The 18,118-nt window shown below is 36.8% G+C and overlaps 1 protein-coding gene across 4 annotated transcripts in view; it reads right to left on the bottom strand.

The window, feature by feature from the left end:
* Positions 1-18,118, bottom strand: part of ADAMTSL1 (ADAMTS like 1) — a 1,125,968-nt gene that overhangs the window by 435,284 nt on the left and 672,566 nt on the right. Inside the window, exon 1 of one of the 4 annotated variants that reach the window (XM_058301908.1) lies at positions 682-867. The exons of the other annotated variants lie outside the window; for them this stretch is intronic. Coding sequence (XP_058157891.1) covers positions 682-744 — 63 coding nt within the window. The 5' untranslated portion in view covers positions 745-867. Of the gene's footprint in view, positions 1-681; positions 868-18,118 lie in introns of those variants that run through there. 4 annotated transcript variants of the gene reach the window in all.

The following is an 18,118-nucleotide window of genomic DNA, read 5'->3' as shown; positions in this document are numbered from 1 at the left end:
CAGAGCATCTTATCACTGTGCTTGTGGAAAGCAGCCGTATAAAAATTCGTCATATTTTTATTCTTCAAAAGTAGATTTGAGATCAAAGACCATAATCCTCAATTCATAAATACTAGTATTAACTTGTATCCGTAAATGACTTGTAGTAATTATGAGCTATAATCTGAGCTGGCTGCAAAGAGATTCTCTTTCCCTCTTTACCTTATTTCTTAGCACATGTGCATAGAGAGAAAAAAATCCATAATAGGCAGTGAGGTAAAGCCCCTCACAGTCTATCCTTCAAAAAATTCCAAGAACACCAGTGAGTGAATTTGATTTCAGGATGTCTATTATCCAAACTCCAAGCATACACCATTTATACAGTCCTTTGCTCACAAACTATGTAGTAGATCCCGAAGTTCATGTCTAAGAATTATATACCTGCAACTAATTCCAGAAAGTCTTACAGACTTGATTTTGCTTGGGAAGTTGGGGTTAAAGTTCTGGATGGAGTTTTTTAATTTTTTCATTAAGAAATTTTTTTTAAATCACAGAAATTATTTTTACCTGAAGTTTTAAGATAAAGATACATACACATTCACACATACGCACAACCTACATACTTATGCACACACAGAAAACACCCCAGTAGCACCCAGACTAAATAGCAATAGCAAAGTATTGAAATGAAAAGACATTTACCAGGAGCAGGAAAGCCAGAAAGAGGAATGGTGTGCCAGAAGTTGCCCGACGGCAGCATTCCATGCTTGGATCCTTGCCGGAATCCGAATCGGACACTGAATAAGCTGCTAAGTGCTCCTCTGCCTGCTGTCACATCCAGTACTGGTGCTAACACTCTAGCCCTGCCTATCAGCTTCCATCAGCCCTGCTCACATTTCCTGACCGAGGGGTGGGTGGGTGGATGGGTGAAGGGGGGTGGGGGATAAGCTGAATGGAATCTCCCTTGGAGCAGGCAGCCAGCCAATCAGGCTCCTGCTAATCAGACATGCTGAATAACAAAGCCAGGGGGACAGAGAAAGTGTAACAGTGCGAGCAGAAAGGGGGAAAAGAACGAAAAAGAAAGGAGAGTGCGCGGCAGAGCGGGGAGAGCCAGAAGAGAAGTTCAAAAGATACAGAACTGCAAAAGATGTAGTAAAGTCCTGTGTTTTTAAACTAACCTGGTTAGTTCTTTGTGAGTACATTTCTGTTTGCCATTAGCCTTTGCTGGTGCCTGTTACTTTGTAAAGTACAGTAGCTCCCTGTGACTCTGTATTGTTCCATTCAGGAGAGAAACTTAATCCCTGTCAATATATAACATATGCCAAAAAGGGAAAGAGCCATAGACAAAAACTGATTTAATGTGCCCTTTAAATGTCTTCTGTACCACTGCTTTATTCCTCTTTTAGAACGTTCCTCTTTATTTTCCCCCTTGACTTGGCAAAGGGATATGACAACTTTTTGAAAGTTCTTCACAAACCTAAATAGAGGCATATGTTATTTTGTGTATTGATGACTTGCTCTGAAAAGAAAGCAAGTTGCTTCATTGTAAAGTGACAATTTTAAACATCCAAGGTTTATTAATTCTAAAGGTATAATTAGAAATTTAGATCCCTTACTTTAAAAAGACTCCTTTAACAAAGACTCCAGGATAAGGAGGGCTGAAATTTGGAGTTGAGGAACAGGCTGATTTTGACACACTGCCAACTCTCAACTATCTGCCTTAGCAAGGGGAGGGAAAGAAAGGATGAAATAAATCCACAGTTAATTCCAAAGCCTTCCTTTAACCAGCAGCTTCAGCTTCCTCCTCACCCAGGTCCTTTATTGGATGTGGCATAATGCAGCAGGAAAGGGTGAGCTGAATTTTACCTCCTTTGCCCTTCCACTATCGCAAAGGGTTGGATGGGAGGATCTTGAAGGTCCAATCTAACCCTGGAGAAAGTGCTAACAAACAGTGAAATGATGACAAGGCCAGTAACAGCAAAGAGAAGGTCAGGAAGCTTCTCAATCTGGTTAATCCACCAGCAAGATTTGGCTCTACTAGAGAAGGATTTTATTACAGTTTAGAAAAGTGTCAAGCGTCAAACAAGGACTTTCTCGCCCTTATCTGCTAAGGAAATCATTGAGTTTTTGAAAGAATGCAGTCACAAAATTGGCTTTACACTTCCAGAGCCATTCATTTTCCTTTGAGGTCTCCTGATGCCCCAAAACTATAATGGTGGATGTAGAAGGCATTTAGAATTAATGTTCCTTATTAAAACATACTGACAAGAGATATGAAATACACAAATATAGAAAACGTGATCAAGCCATAATAGGCATGTGAACACAGGCAGGTAAGCCTCTATAGATACCTGCAGTGTTGCTTTTCAAAAAGGTGAGGAAAAGCAGGTTGTTCAACTTCAAATTACTTACCCCACATGGTATATGAATCAAAGACAGAGGAGCTTTAAAAATTCTATTTTCAACCTGTTAAGAAAGTCAGAACATCCAGATTCATTCTTTTCTTTAGTACTAAACATGTATACCTAGGAAAATGGACAATACAAATCCATAACAATGAGGTCCTATTCTTGAAATATGCTCCTCTCTTTCAGAAAGATTATTTTATATTTTATAAATTTCTCAAGAACTAGCTAATGTTCTTGAGCTAAAGAGTATTCAGAAGTAGCTATAAAAATGCTTGACTGCTATTATCTGAAATCCTCATCACATTAAAAAAGTTGATTGATTAAAATAAACTTTCATTCATAAAGGTATACTATATAATTCTCTTTTACACATTTGAGCTTTCAGTTGCAGGTTTTTTCCTATCAGAGTCATTAGCTAAAGAGTTGCAACTAGTTCCATAAAATGGACTATTTTACCTACTACTCCCTTCCTCCCTCTTCCACACATAAACGCCACTCATTAGAAGATCCAAAGAGAATAGGTAGTTAAGAGAAGGGACAGTAGCAACCCTCTGAATGATAAGATACAATTTGTAGTAGAATAGAAAAAAAACATGGGATGATCAGAAAATAACTGGTAGGTGGGGGAATTGACCCAGTGGCTAGGGCATCCGTCTACCACATGGGAGGTCCGCGGTTCAAACCCCGGGCCTCCTTGACCCGTGTGGAGCTGGCCCATGGGCAGTGCTGATGCACGCAAGGAAGTGCCCTGCCACGCAGGGGAGCCCCATGTGCAAGGAGTGTGCCCCATAAGGAGAGCTGTCCAGCGTGAAAGAAAGTTCAGCCTGCCCAGGAATGGTGCCGCACACACACAGAGAACTGACACAATAAGATGACGCAACAAAAAAAGAAACAGATTCCCGTGCTGCTGACAACAACAGAAGCGGACAAAGAAGATGCAGTAAATAGACACAGAGAACAGACAACCGGGGTGGGGGAGGGGCGGGAAGGGGAGAGAAATAAATAAATCTTAAAAACAAAAAAAGAAAGAAAATAACTGGTAGTCACCTGTACTCCAGTCTAGACTCCTTTCTCCTTTGAAAATAATTTGTCTAAATATTTTGAGTCAGAGAGAAATTTATTTGACATAGATGTGAATGTACAGCCAGATGGTCACCTCAATGAAGTCACAGAATGGTATGTTAAAGTCAAATCCTCAGTCATCCATGGAAATCCTGGAGGATGCCGGCTTTTCTGGTTTCTTCTCATAGCATTTCTTTTTCTCAGTTTCCTGAGAAACCAGGAAAAGTAATTGTACAATCAAATGTTACACAGAGCAGGACAAACTCTAAGGTTACTCTGATTTCAGGAAAAGGAGAACAAAATCAAGGTGAGTTAGGGAGGTTGAGGAAAATTTTCAGGAGGAGGTAATTTTCATCATTACCAATGTTTATGTGATAGTTGTAGAGTTTTCAAAACAATTTTAAACCCATAAGGTCATATGACTTCTATTACTACCCTTTGAAGTTGGTAAAGTATTAGCCCCATTTTATATATGTGGAAACTGAGGGTCAGCAAAGTTAAGTGACTTGCCTGAAATCCCACTGGCTAGAACTAGCCCTTGAATCAGAGTCTTGTGACTCTAAATCCACTCTTAGCTTTATATATATGTAAGTATATATATATATATATATGTGTGTGTGTGTGTGCTATATATATATATATATTCACATGCATATATGAAGTTATACTGGTTGGAGAGGTATGTTTATAATGAAGGTAAAGGAGAAAAGAAAGAAAGCGACCCAAGTTTTACTATAGGTATATGTTACCTGACAATGGAAAGTATCTTATTTTAATTGCCAGTTTCTTTGTTTCCCAGCTTCTCCATTTCTAAAACCTTTTTCAGTGCTGAGGAAAAAGAATATAAAACCCTAGGTAATCAAGATCCATACTAAGGGCAGCTTGGGAAAGGCCTCTCAGGGCGTCTGAGCAGGGCGTTGGCCGCGTTCCTTTTTTCCTCCTCAGGTATCTAAATTAAAGCCGGCTGCAAGCGTCTGAGCAGCAGCAACTGCAGAAGCTGCTGCTGTGGTAATGCTGGTTACCGGCTCCACGCACAATATATTAGGTGAAATGAAAGCAGAAGCAAGAGAAAGTGTGTCAGGGCTGTCTGAAGCATCGTTCCAAATGGTATGGATTTAACAATACTTAATTTAAAAAACACCAGCTTGGACAGGAGCAAGCTGTTAACATTCAGTGTGCTTTATGGCAGGAAAGAGTGAGCTAAACTTTCCAAATTTCTCCCTCTGGGGAGAATGCATTACGGGTTTTGTTCAGGAGCCACCTGTCTCCTCTTTGAGGCTCTGCCTCCTCACTTGGCACCCCAGTTGTGGTAACTGGGGTACAGAAGGCACCGGGTCTCCTGGAAAGAACTCAGAGGCAGGGAACTTTGAAGAGCTGGGGAGGGCCTTTAAAGAGGTAGTTATAGCAGCACCTAAACATCACTTTCCTCACTGGGATGTGACAAAATTGTTTGATTCCCCTGGCTGATTACTAAAATTAAAGAGGAAAAAATACATGAGGGTGAATGAGATAAAACTTCAGGAAGCAGACTGCTATTCTCAGGGTGGGGCACAGGTGGAATTGTAGCACAAGTCTGTAACTTTCCAATTCAACTAGTATCCATTCAACACCAAAGCACCTTTCATGCGTGATCTAATGCGATCTGAGTAGCTCTGTAGTAGAGAGTGATGATTACTCCCAACTTACAGATGAGGAAACTGGTGCTCTTACATGATAAGTAGGTTAATCAAAGTTACTTATTAGCAGGTGGCAAATTTGGGGCTTTACCCAAGGTCATTTACTTTAACCTGCACCACAGTCTAAGAAGTTTGGTGAAAATAACTATATTTATTGAGAGTCTCCCAGGTGTTAGGTACTGTTCTAAGTATTTATATTTTTTATTTCATGGAATCCTTATATGTACCCAATAAAGTGGATGCTTTTATTATTCTCATGTGGATATTATGTTGTACCAACACTCATAGGCAATATTTACCCCAACTACCTTCTAGTTTACCTTTCTGAAATGTGAAGGCCAGAAACCTAACAACTTCACTTCCCAGACTCCCTTGCAGCTAGGGTACTGGATGTAATTTAGATTTGGCCACCTGGAAGCACAACCATATGATTTGAAAGACAGGAGAAAGCAGTGACCATACTTTGCTCTTCCTGCTTATAAGAATGTCTACAGAGCAGTGTGGCTTGTCTGAAACCATGCTAACCAACTGCTAGCTTTGAGAGTAGCAAGAGGAGGTATAAGGCATGCGTTTTGTTTGCTGGATCAGAGAAGGTTGGTTTAGTTCCTGTAGCCCTTGTAGAAGTTTTTCCATTTAGGAGGTGATTTCCTGGTTGTGGAAGAGGCAGCAGCTTCTGTGGTGATCTGTTTTTGCAGAGTAGCATTGGAATCATTTTTGAAAGCTCAAACCAGAGTCTTTTTCTTTAGCTATTTAAATTTTCTGTGAATTATTTAATACCCTATAATAAATCACTTTCTGCTTAAATTTGCCAAGGTAATTCTGTTCTCTGCAACAAAATACTGACTGATACATCTCCTCTAAGACAGGAGAAAACTAATGTACAGAGAATTAAAGAACTTGCCCAAGATAAAAAACCCAGGAAGGGGTAGGACTGAGAGCTGAACCTGGATAGTCAGTGCTTAGAAATGTTAAGCACATGGCCTCTTTGTCCAGCAGAGGGCCAAAGGAGTTCAGAGAAGGGAGTGGTCACTGCTGGCTTGAGTGAGGGGTTTCCTGAAAGCAGTGGAAATTGAAGAAGGCCTTTAGATTTGCAGAAACTTTTGGGTAATGAAAAGAAACAGGGGAAAGACTTTGTGGGTGAGAACAGAGTAAGTAGAGAGAAGGCAGGGACGTGGGAGACCCATGCTTTACTCAACCAGCTCCCTAGTCTTCTTTTGCTATGCTTCAAGCCCCAGTTCGAATCTCAACTCTTTCCTAAAACTTTTACCTATCATACTCTCTACAGTCCTGTCTTTCTCTGAGTTTATATGGCAATTAGAGCTAGTTACAATCCATTTCGTAAAACTTTATATCAATAAAGAAGTAAATAACTACTCTAAACAAAATGTGAGTGAAGGTGATAAATTACCTGTATCTATCATCACCATCACCTTCTAAATCTCTGTCATGGATTCTGCCCTTAACTAACCCCAATGTAATAGTCTGATTAAGGCCAGAAAACTTGTTTTTAAATTCTCTATCCTACTATCTCCCTCTTCCTCCCAAATGTCTGGCACTGTATGTTACATATGAAAGGCACTTAACAAATATTAAATTTGGGCTTGATTTATCTGTAACTGCCTCAACCCCTAAGGATATCAATTTATATTCCCTCCTATCACCTATAATGCTTAAATCAGGGTTCCTCACACTATAGATACTTGCTTAATATCTGTGACCCCAGTGTGTAGCAGAGAGGAATTTTGGAGGCTGCTTGGTATAAGGGAAAGAACCTAGATTTGGAGTCAGACATTTCAGACCTTAGCTGTTCCATTTATTACCCAGAGGGCTTTAAGGAGAAAAATTACTGAAACTCTCTTTGCTCAGGTTTTTGTTTTATGTTTTGTTTTTTATTCAATCTGTTAAGTGATGAGAATAATGTTCACCATGACAGGTCTGTTGTGGGCATAAAGTGAGGCATTTGCACAGTGTCTAGCTCAGATCCTGATATAAAGTAGGAGACGAATAAATTGTTACTATTCTAGGTGGGGTATATAGATGCCCACTGGACCAGTCTCTCAAATAATAAAATTTAGAAGGAAAATCAATATCATTATTTAGATTCTAATTCTGGGAACTTTCAAGACATCACAGTAGAAACTGAACTGAATTGGGAGGATAGAATTATTCACCACTCCCAAACCTGTGGTCTTTGTTTCTCCTTTTTCTACATTGCTGGGATTATGTCATGGACCTTGGAGGTTTGTTATCAAGTTAGATTTCAACACACATTTATTCAGCACCTACTATGTACAAAGCATGATAATGCAGAGAATTCTGGCAACAGATAAACTGTCTTTAGTAGCCTTTTTGACATAGAGAGACATCAATTTAATTGCTGGGATTTGAATTATGGTTGTAATATTCATATATTAAACCCAAGTGTAATATATAAATCCTAAGCCCTTGTTCCTAGTTAGGTACTATTTCCATGACATCATTCTCCAGATAAAATAATTATACCAGAGCCAGACAATAAGGTGAAAGGCTGTTAACAGATTTATAGACGATATATATAGAGAGGGATTGAAATGCAAAAGCCAAATTCCTCAGCTTGGCATTCAAGGACCTCCCTGATCTGGTTCCAGTCCTGTCTCTTATTTTATCTTCCCAGGATCACAGAAGGCCATGCTCCAGACCAACTGAAATGCCGGATACTACTCAACATACTTCAAGTCCGTCCACCCTTGAATTTTTGTTCATTTTGTACCATCGGCATGGAAGGCTCTTCCCTCCGTCTCTGCTTTGATAACATCCTTTTATCCTTCAAGGTGTATCTCAAATGTCTGCCACAAAGCACTCCCCAACTTAAAAAATTTGTCTTTAACTTTTTCCTTTGCAGATTTATTAGCTGGAATCTTTATAATATTCTTATACACTTGAATACACTACTTTATATCATAGATGTGAACACTTCCTTTTTTTGGAAAGAGCCTTCCTCACTCTTTTATCATTATTGTTATTTTTACTAGTTTTTAATAGTAATTTTAAATAATTACATAATAATTATTGTTATTTTTACTAGTTTTCTAGGAGCTGTTGATTATTTTCATTTCTGATGTCTTCTGTTGCTTTAGGCTTTAGAAGGTTGTCTTTTCCCAGTGGTAGAAAAGAATTTTTCAATTTTCTAATTTGGTGTTTTAATAAATAATTGCATAAGCAACCTAAGTAGCAAATAGTAATTGTTCCTTTTTCTGCACTTCCACAGCTTTGTATCCATACCTCTGTAGGTAATTTTCATATGCTACCCTGTTTGTAATTAGAGCATATCTTTCTCCAACTGAATTGTAAATTCTGTGAGAGCAAATTTCAAGATTATAATATCTTACACCCCATTCACATAGCAGAGTATAGCACCTTATACATAATTGGTATTAAATAAATACTTGATAAATTAATATGTGAGTTAATTAATATTTGTCTACGGAACTGAGAGCAGGAAAAAGAAAAGCAAGAGGTAAAAATGACAAAAGAATTATGAAAGAAAAGATAGTCTCTGAAGATTGAAGAAAAATGTAGATTAAAATTGGAATAAAGTTTGTAGATGAGAAAAGCAATTAAATCATGGAAATTCAGAGTATTCTTCCTCTAGAATAAAACAGATCTTTGTGTAGTCTCAATTTTATTCCCATTATGCTGGTTATATATTCTAACACAGCTAGATGAATGGTTTCTTTACTAAGTTAGAAAGATGATCTCACATTACAGTTATAATTATCATCAAAAATATGGAAAACTATCAAATAATGAACTACAGAAAAAGAACCTAAATCTGAAAATTATTTATAGTATCATTTATTTTTAAGTTTCCCAAAAGGACACAGAGTTTGTGGGTAAACTGTATATTTTATCTTTCCTACTTGAAAGAGAGTTGGGCCTTTCCTTTAAAGACTTTTTTAAGGAATTTGGAACTTGGTAGGTATGGCAAAAAAGGGGTGGGGGGAAGGAGTAAGTTGAATACAAGCCAACAACAACAAAAACATTCCCAGGTGTCTTGAGGGAAAAATATGTGGTACAGTTGGGAGAAGTATGGGCAAAAGAATCTGGAGATAGATCTTTTTTACATGTGCACTTCCTAGAAGTTAAAATCTAAAGTTTATTTCCCAGCAAAGAAACTAGTTTTGAAAAGTACAGAGTTCCAAATATAAAGGTGAGAAACCCTCCCCCTTAGATGTGATGGTGGGGTGATAGTCAATCACAATAGACTTTGGGAAGCAGCTTGGGGAAACACAAGTCCCAGCCTTGAGGTTTTCTGCATTTAAGAAAAGCAAGCAAAAAGGGCAACGTGCTGTGTGTGACTTGAGCACACATCTGGGAAGAATACCAGTGGGGGCACGTCTGGGATGTGCAAAATAAAGAGGCAGCAAGGTCAGAGGCTCCCTGGGATTGTGATGATTTTGCTGTGGTCTGCTGAGACCAAGGTACATCCTTGTCCAAATGGTCACACAGGCCTAACTTTTGTTTTTGTTTTTGTTTACATGTGTTCCCTTTGCTCCTCTCACCTGCTCTCCCTACTCACCCCACACCTCATTTTTTTATCACCTGGACAGGGATTCCTGGCATAGAAATGCCCTTGCCTGATTTAGAACAACTTTGCAAGTAGAATGTTTACTGCAATTATATGAATTTACCCTTGGTCTCAAAACTTTGGTTTTTAAACTCCATCCTGCACTTTAAGGAAACCAATTAAAAATACACACACACATCGGTGGGAAATATTAGCTGTCTTCCAATATCTGTTATTCTTTTTCTTTTTTGGTACTGCACATACATAGCCACCCTGAATAGGGACAATTCCTTGACTCTCTTGCAGCTATGTGTGATCATGGGACAAAGGTCTCACTAAGGGACTATAAGTGGAAGTGCTGGGTGCAATTCCAGTTAAGTGTCCTTAAAGAGAGGGGACATGACTTGCTTTCCCCCTTTTCTCCTTTTCGTGACTGGAAATGATGATGTGAAGACTGAAGCAGCCAATTTAGACAATGAAATAATCTTGGAGTGGATACTATGACCCAGAAAAAGGACCCTGCCTTCCTGACACTCGAATACCACAACAATCCTGGACTGTCTGCCTCCAGACTTTATGACAGAAAGCGATGCATTGACTACAACATGTATGTTTTAAAGGAGCATATGGGTGGCAGGACTGTGCAAAACCATTAAAGGAAAACTCCAAGGTATACATCCCTCTATCAGCTTAGACAATCAGAAAGTTATAAGCCTGGCATAATTCATAATGGCCTCCTGCAGGTTTGCATTAGTAGAACTATGAAAAATATTATGCTCCTAGCTTTGACTAATAGTTAATATAGGAATATCTATAAATGAACATTCCTGATATTTTATAAACTTTTTATCTAGGACAATTTTTTTTGTGGCTCAATTATATAAGAAGTCCTATGGCAACTTCTCAGAATATATCACAGGCTGGTATATTTTATTTATTAGATAATAAGCTATATACCTCACCAAGTTTCTGTCTTTGCTTTGGTTACTAGGAAGCTCAGAACAAAAAAATTGTACTCAATTGTGAAATCTTTTTTCAGCCTATAGTTTAAAATATCCTCCCACTCTTTCTGTCTTGGTTCTTATATTTTATTCCATATACATGATACAGTGTTTATTTCACTGCAGTTTTACTCTAAACAATATCTCAATTTGTTGGAGAAAGATGGGGTATAAACATACAAACAAACAAACAATCAAAAACCGATAACCCACTGTTTTGACTGTGAAAAAGCAGCTGACTATAAAGCTGGGTATAAGGGTGACAGTGAAATCAGAGAGTGATTTCATGCTGGTGACAATACTGGTTTTCATTATCCTTATGGTAACTAAACCAATTTTTGTTGCCCCTCATGATTTATTAAACTCTTCAAGACTACCCTCACTTTCAAAGATTCACAGTTATCTTAACTTTTTAAAATTATTTAAGTAAATTTATTCCAACTGGATTATTCTTTATATATATATATATATGTTAATTCCATTAGAATAACACCGTTCAAGTGGAAAAATTAGTTCTCCTATAATAAAATGTAATACCATGTAGAATTTATATAACAATGCTATAATTTCAATTGTGCAGGTTCCATTAATCAAATCTCTGAGTTAGTAGAAATGATTGCCTCTGCAAGCTAATATTACAGGTGACTTCTATGGAAGAGGAGTTGGCGACATCCTAAATCAGCTTACTTCCATGACAATGGACTGTTTGCATTTGGTTCTAGTTGGCTCAGTTGCTCAGAGCCTCAGGATAATGAAGCTTGGGGTCAGGAGGGCACTTTGACCTATACTGTACAAATATATTATTGGTTTCAAAAGCACAAGGAAAGAAATTTATGAATCCACTAAAAATCATCACTACCATCAAACAAAACAAGAAGCTACTCAAACATGGAATCATAACAACAAAAACAAGAAACTACTCAAACATGAAACCATAAGCCTTAAGGCTGTGTCTGTGTCTGTGTCTTGCTGGTCCCCAAGCTTTGGCATAACTGCCTGGCACATAGTAGCAGCCTAATAAACATTTGTTGAATGCATGAATAAAAAAGCATATGCTTCGCCATTGCTAAGTCAAGAATGCCACCTTCCCTCAAAAGAGAAGAGATTACTGGGAAGTATTTCCCTTGACTAAGTTTCTGCCACTTTAGATGGACAGGAGGCTGAGCTCACAGGCCTTTGTCTTCACTCTTCCTGCGGCTGGAATACACCCCCTCCCCACACTCTGACTGATCAACTCCTAATGGTTTCTCATGTCTCAGCTTAACAGTTCCTTCCTCAGAGAGACTTTCCTAGATGTGCCAGTCTATAATAAATTGGCCTTTTCTGTTATTTACTTTTAGTGCTTCCCACACAGGACTTATCATAGTTAATACTGTTTACTTGTATTTGTAATTTTATTTATTTGTGTGATTACATATTTAATCTCTCACCTATTAGACTGTAAACTCCATGAGGGCAGGGACCACTCCAGTTTTGTTAATCACTGTATTCTAGTGTCTGGCTCACGGCCTACCACATAAACCTTTTTTTTTCCCAAATGAATAAATTCATTTCTACGCAGAAGTCTTTAAAGACATTAGTAACATTCAATTTCACAAGCTGGGCAGTGGATAATGGACATTAAATTATTTTAAAAACACTTTACACACATATACATACATACATATATACATATACCTTTATCATATAGACTTTCAGCAGAAATACATGACTTTATATATTTATCTATCCACTTATCTATTTTTGTATAAATATATGAATATATCTTTGTTTATAAATATATTTTTATTTATTTATTTTCTGTTAATCTATGGACCAGGGTAGCAAAATATTATTTCCTAGTGTCTGCTCCATTTCCTGACTACTTCCTCAAAGACCACTACCGTGGTTCAGCATCTTGCTCTTTCTCTCCTTCTCACTCCTGAGGGCCACATAGGCAGGTTAAAGCAAGTATTACTGGCTTATTGATTTGCAAGAGAATACAATTTTGTTCTTCCTTTAAATTTTATTCTTTTAATAACAAAAGAGGTGGAGTAATTTTAAAAAATTTATATCATAAATCTGATATAACATAAAATTTGATACTGATAAGAATTAAAACCTACATTTTATGTATTATGCTTTTTAATGTTAAACTGAGATTTTGCTTATTCTTCAATCATATAGCTATTTGCAATACCAATATTACCTTGAGAGGTGATGTATGGAGAACTAATCAAGACTTACTTTAAAAGTTATATTTGTTAAAAATTAGATTACATATGTATTTATTTTTCCCTGCAAAATGACAAGATTTAGGGATCTTTAATTAGCCAATGCTATAACTCCCATACCAATAAAACTTTTTTTTTTTAATGAATAGTAGCAAAAGTGATATGTGGTGCCATTTATTTTAGGGTTTGATAATTATTTCCCCCTTGTTTTGGAGGGATGATTTCCATTCAAACATGGGTTTGCTCATTGGAGTATATTATAGATGGAAATTTTATCCACTGGGTATGTTATAGTAGACTAGGTCTGCAGTGTGAACTCAAAAGTGTTGTCTTGGAGACTTCTTGTGGATGTCCCACTGTAGTATTTTCACACGTCTGTTTAAGGAAGAACTTGCTCTGCCAAAGTATGATAGCCATGAAAAGAAGCTGGGGGTAGAGATAGTACCCTGGTGTAAAACCTGCATGTACACCTAGTAAAATTTGGAAATTAAATTCTCTCTGCTTCAGATTTCATTTTTTCCCCTATTAAATCAGAGTACTACACAGGCATCACAAAATCTGCCATAAATAATCCTACTCAACTGTCTGCTTTACTTTTGAATGTCCTGGACTTTTTCCAGCCATAAAACCTGGATCTACTTTTACCACTGAAGAGGATTGTCCCTCTCGGTTAGGGCTGAAAAAGTTTAAATTGAAAAGGAACTTGCCGTTCAAGCAGTTAACTCTGCATGTTGCATCTTCTACAGCAAACAAACAGAAGTTTCACAGTGGAAATGGGTCCTTGAAAATCTTGACAAGATTTATAAAGAACGTATGCTATTTATTTATTATATTTTTTAAAAACTTTCCATTGTGCTCTCCTTGGAAATGTAATATGATATATATTTTTGCCAAGAAGAGGGTGTGGTTGCCCAGCGGCTTAGCTGATCATGAAATGTCATGCTTAAGACTTGAGTCAGAACATCAAAACAATGCAATTCTGGAATGAGCGTGCCAGCAGTTTTCCCAATTCTGCTAGACTCAACTCTATTTGAAGTGGGAGCCTTACTAGGTTTTCTTGTTACTATGTCTAGGCATGACTCAGATAATATTCCCAGCAAATCTTGAATTTTTATATGCACTTGTTTCTTCATTCTGAAGATAACTTCCTCCCCTGCAGCCTGCCTTCCTTCTACATTTCTTCTATCCCTTTTCCTCCCTCCTTGTTTCTTTGCCAATTATTGTTGGTTATTATTTTTATTATTGGTGGGTTAAAATTGAACAAGAAGAATCATACTTAGGGATTCCTCTCACAAAAGCTAATGCGCTCACAACTTTTAAAATCACATAATGGATCTTCAAGAAGTTAGAAGACTAGAGTCTTCAAGAAGTTTCAGGTATAAATTTTTGTAATATTTGTCATAGCTCAATAATTTACCTAAAAGTCCAGTTAAACCAGATGGGTGGTTTCTTTATTCAAAACGGGTCCCTTTTCAGTGTAAGTTCATGAGTGCAGACTTGGTCTTTCTTGTTCATTTCTGTCAATCAATGCCTAGATTAGTATTTGTTATCTAAGGTGTTTAATAAATATTTATTGAATTGGTGATAAAACAATTAGTAAGGTAGGATCCCAAAGTGTAGCAGAAGACTTAAAATCAAGCAGTCTAGGTCCATGCCAAGAAACTAGGACCCAGATGGTAGAATGAATATATGCAGTGAGACACCAATTAAACACAAAGGACATGTTGTTTACGATGTATTGTTTCCTGGATAACATATTAGTAATACAAAAAACAAGCATTTTATATTGCACTAGAATGTAAGCAGCTCAAAAGCAGATATGAGGTTTTCAACAAATATTTATTGGATATCTAAATAATGGAAAGTCCATGCCCATGGGACTACTGTCTTATGTAGATGTGCAGCTTATGAATATAAGGTGTCTACAGTTTAGTTATTATGCCAACTTGTAAAAAAACAGAACTAAGATACGATTTTTAGACAACTAAACTTAATCTATGTGTTTTTTCAGTACATAAAAAGTGTTATTTGTTTGAAATATACGTTCATGGCAGCAAGTATTGTTTAAAATACTGTAGATAAGGGAACAAGACTCACACTTTGCACTCTGCAGAACATATATACAGGAATATTTTTGTCATAAAATCAAAGGGCTGGACTAGATTTACTAAAGTCCCATCTAGCTCTAAAATTTTATGACTCTGGATCTTAAAAACATTACCCATGGGCAGTAAGGTCTTCATAACTCACTCAGAATTTTCATTGTCATTGGGCAGAGACTCCTCACTGATTCAGCATCTTTTGGCTCAAATCTTGTTCATAATGTATTGAGCCTTAATAAAGTTTTTTTCTTCTGAGGATACTCTGGAAATCTTGTGAAATAAGCCAAGGAGAGCCTGTCATGAACCAAAGTCACATATGGTAGTTTGATGCCCCAACAACAGAAAACACTTACCTAAGGTCATGGATAGTTAGGGCAAAAATAGGTTAAGTGCATGCTCAGACCTCACATTCACCCTTCTGAGGAATGGCTGATCATTTTTTTTTTTTTTCAATTGTGGGTAGGGATCCACAAATCGGTCATGAAATCAATTTAGTGTGAACAACCAGCATTAAAAATAAAAGAAATGAAAGAAATAGTTCAGAGTAGAACAGAAAGTATTGAATGTATCTCACATAATAAGGCTAAATACTGTTTGTTGAAACTTTCTTTTCAGTGGTGTGTGTTTAGGTGTGTGCATACTAGGTCACCATGTAAAATGAATTTCTTCCTGTGGCACACATTTGAAAAACTTGGAAACTATTGGTTTAAATGGAAACAACCTTTCAAAGTCCTTTCATAGGTTATTTCTATGAAATTCTGAAGATCTCATAGGCATACCAGACAACTGTAGAAAAATAGTATCCCTTCAACATTAGGGATAAAAACCTCTGCCTTTAAGCAAATAAATTTAAATCTCTTAGGTGATCTGAACAATTTTTTAAAAAACGTTTATTTATTTATCTTCCCCTCCCCATGTCTGCTCTCTTTGTCTATTCGCTGTGTGTTCTTCTGTGTCTGCTTGTATTCTCATTAGTCAGCTTTGAGTACTGACCCTGGGATCTTCTGGAGTGGGAGAGAGGTGATTATTCTCTTGTGCCACCTCAGCTCTCTTCTAAACAATTTTTAAGTAGTTATTTTTTATGTGCAACCTGGAACATTATTATTATTATTTTTGGCAGGGTACAGGGGCTAAAAACAAAAACTAACATTGATATTCAAAATGAAGGATACATATTATATGATCTTATTGATGTGAAGTAATTAGAATAAGCAAATTCATAGTCAGAAACTAGAATATAGGTTTCCAGGAGATGGGGTAGGAGTAGGGAATGGGGAGTTAATGCTTAAATTGTATAGTTTTTAGTTTGATGATGGAAGAGTATTGGTAATGGATGGTCGTGATGGTAGCACATTATGAATGTAATGAGCAGCACTGAATTATATATTTGACTGTGGTTAGAAGGAAATTTTAAGTTGTATGTTAATAGTATAAAATTTTTAAAACAATGTAGGACTGTACAGCACAAACAAGGAATCCTAATGTAAACAATGGACTATAGTTAATAGTACAATCATAATTATATTCTTTCATCAGTCGAAAAAAATGTGCCACCCCAAAGCAAAATATTGATAATGGGGGGTGTCTAGGAACTCTGTATTCCCTGCATAATTTTTCTGCAAACCTATGACTTCATTAATAAAAAAAAGTTAAAAAAATAAAGGATAAAAATATATACAGTATGAATGAAAAGATTTCTTTACTCCAAAGGAAAAAAGCACCAAATCGATCCATTGATTCTGAATACCAGAAACCAAGATCACTGGCCCCAACCTCTTCCAGCTAATGGATTTGATTAGAGACACAGGCACATTCCCTGTCAGTCCCTGGCGGTAGGTGGATGTCAACTGTATCTAAGCATGATTGTGCCTGAGCTAGAACAGAACAGGGGTCAGCCAAGGGAATGTGTAGGCATATAATATGCATATAGAAAAGGGCATCCAGGAAGCCTTTTCCATCCTGAGGGGAAAGTAAAGGCACTGTAGTTTTCTCTAATTCCTCTTTTTCCTTCAGCATCCATCTGTATTTCTATCTAAGGGATTTCTCAGAACCCATTGTGATTTCTGGAGGATGGTGAGGGATATTCTAATATGGCTAAAACCGCATATAGAAATTCCTCTTTTCTTCTTAGTGTGTATTTATAAAACCTTGTTTCCCCTGTAATTTGATTTTACTTAAACTGAGTATTCCCCTCTTCCTTTATTTATCAAAAGATTTTTCTTGGTGTTTTAAAAGTAAAACATCAAAATTAGGTTAATACTTGGGCTGTTTATGACAACCTAGAATAATACAATATCATGCAGAGTATATTATAAAGTAGAATCTTTTCTTAAGGATATGGACTTTAAAGGCTCTGAAGTATGGAGTGACAAAGTGATAAATGGGGGGATAAAAACATTCTTTTATAAAACAAAAAACAAATAATTTTACTGAGGGTCTAGCATGTGCCAGGGACCGTTCTAGATGCTACAAGTATGCATGGTTGAGGTGGCCAGATAAGACCCTTAATTTATAATGTAATTTATAGACTATGGTTGAGAGTAATATTGTAACATTACTGTAGCAAAGGCAAAGAAGGTACTTTTTATATATTATAAAGGCAAAAAAAAAATAACATAGGATTTAGTCTTATGAGATAAGCATTTTTTTCCTTCATTACCAAGGCGACATTGGTCATGTTGTTTAACCAATCTGTGCTCATTTATGTATCTTTCTGAATACTGGAAAAATAATTGAGTTTGTTTTTAGGATTAAATAAGACAAATGTGCCTGGACAGAACTTTTCAAAGCAATGCTTCCATAATTTATTACGTTGCCTTTTGTCTGTTATTTTATTTTTTGAAATTGAAATGAAGTTTACATGACCCTCCAGCTAGTGGTGCTTACAGAAAGGTAAGAAAAAAGTCAAATAAATAAATGAACAGGGTAATCAGGTAGTGGGAAGTACTAAGAGGAAAATAAAACAGGAGTGACCTTGTGGTGGAGTTGATGTGCAAATTGAGATTGGGATGGGAGGTGAACTTTGAGACAAGATCTACAAGAATAAGGAGAAGCTTGCCATAGTTTTCAGGGAGATTAATTCGAGTGGGTAGGAGCACTAGTATTTAATTAGTCCTTATTTTAAAACCTGC

Source organism: Dasypus novemcinctus, chromosome 8 (assembly GCF_030445035.2).
Source record: "Dasypus novemcinctus isolate mDasNov1 chromosome 8, mDasNov1.1.hap2, whole genome shotgun sequence".
Lineage (NCBI taxonomy): Eukaryota > Metazoa > Chordata > Mammalia > Cingulata > Dasypodidae > Dasypus > Dasypus novemcinctus.
Note: the sequence above shows the minus strand (reverse complement) of the source record. Positions and strands in the feature narration are given on the sequence as shown.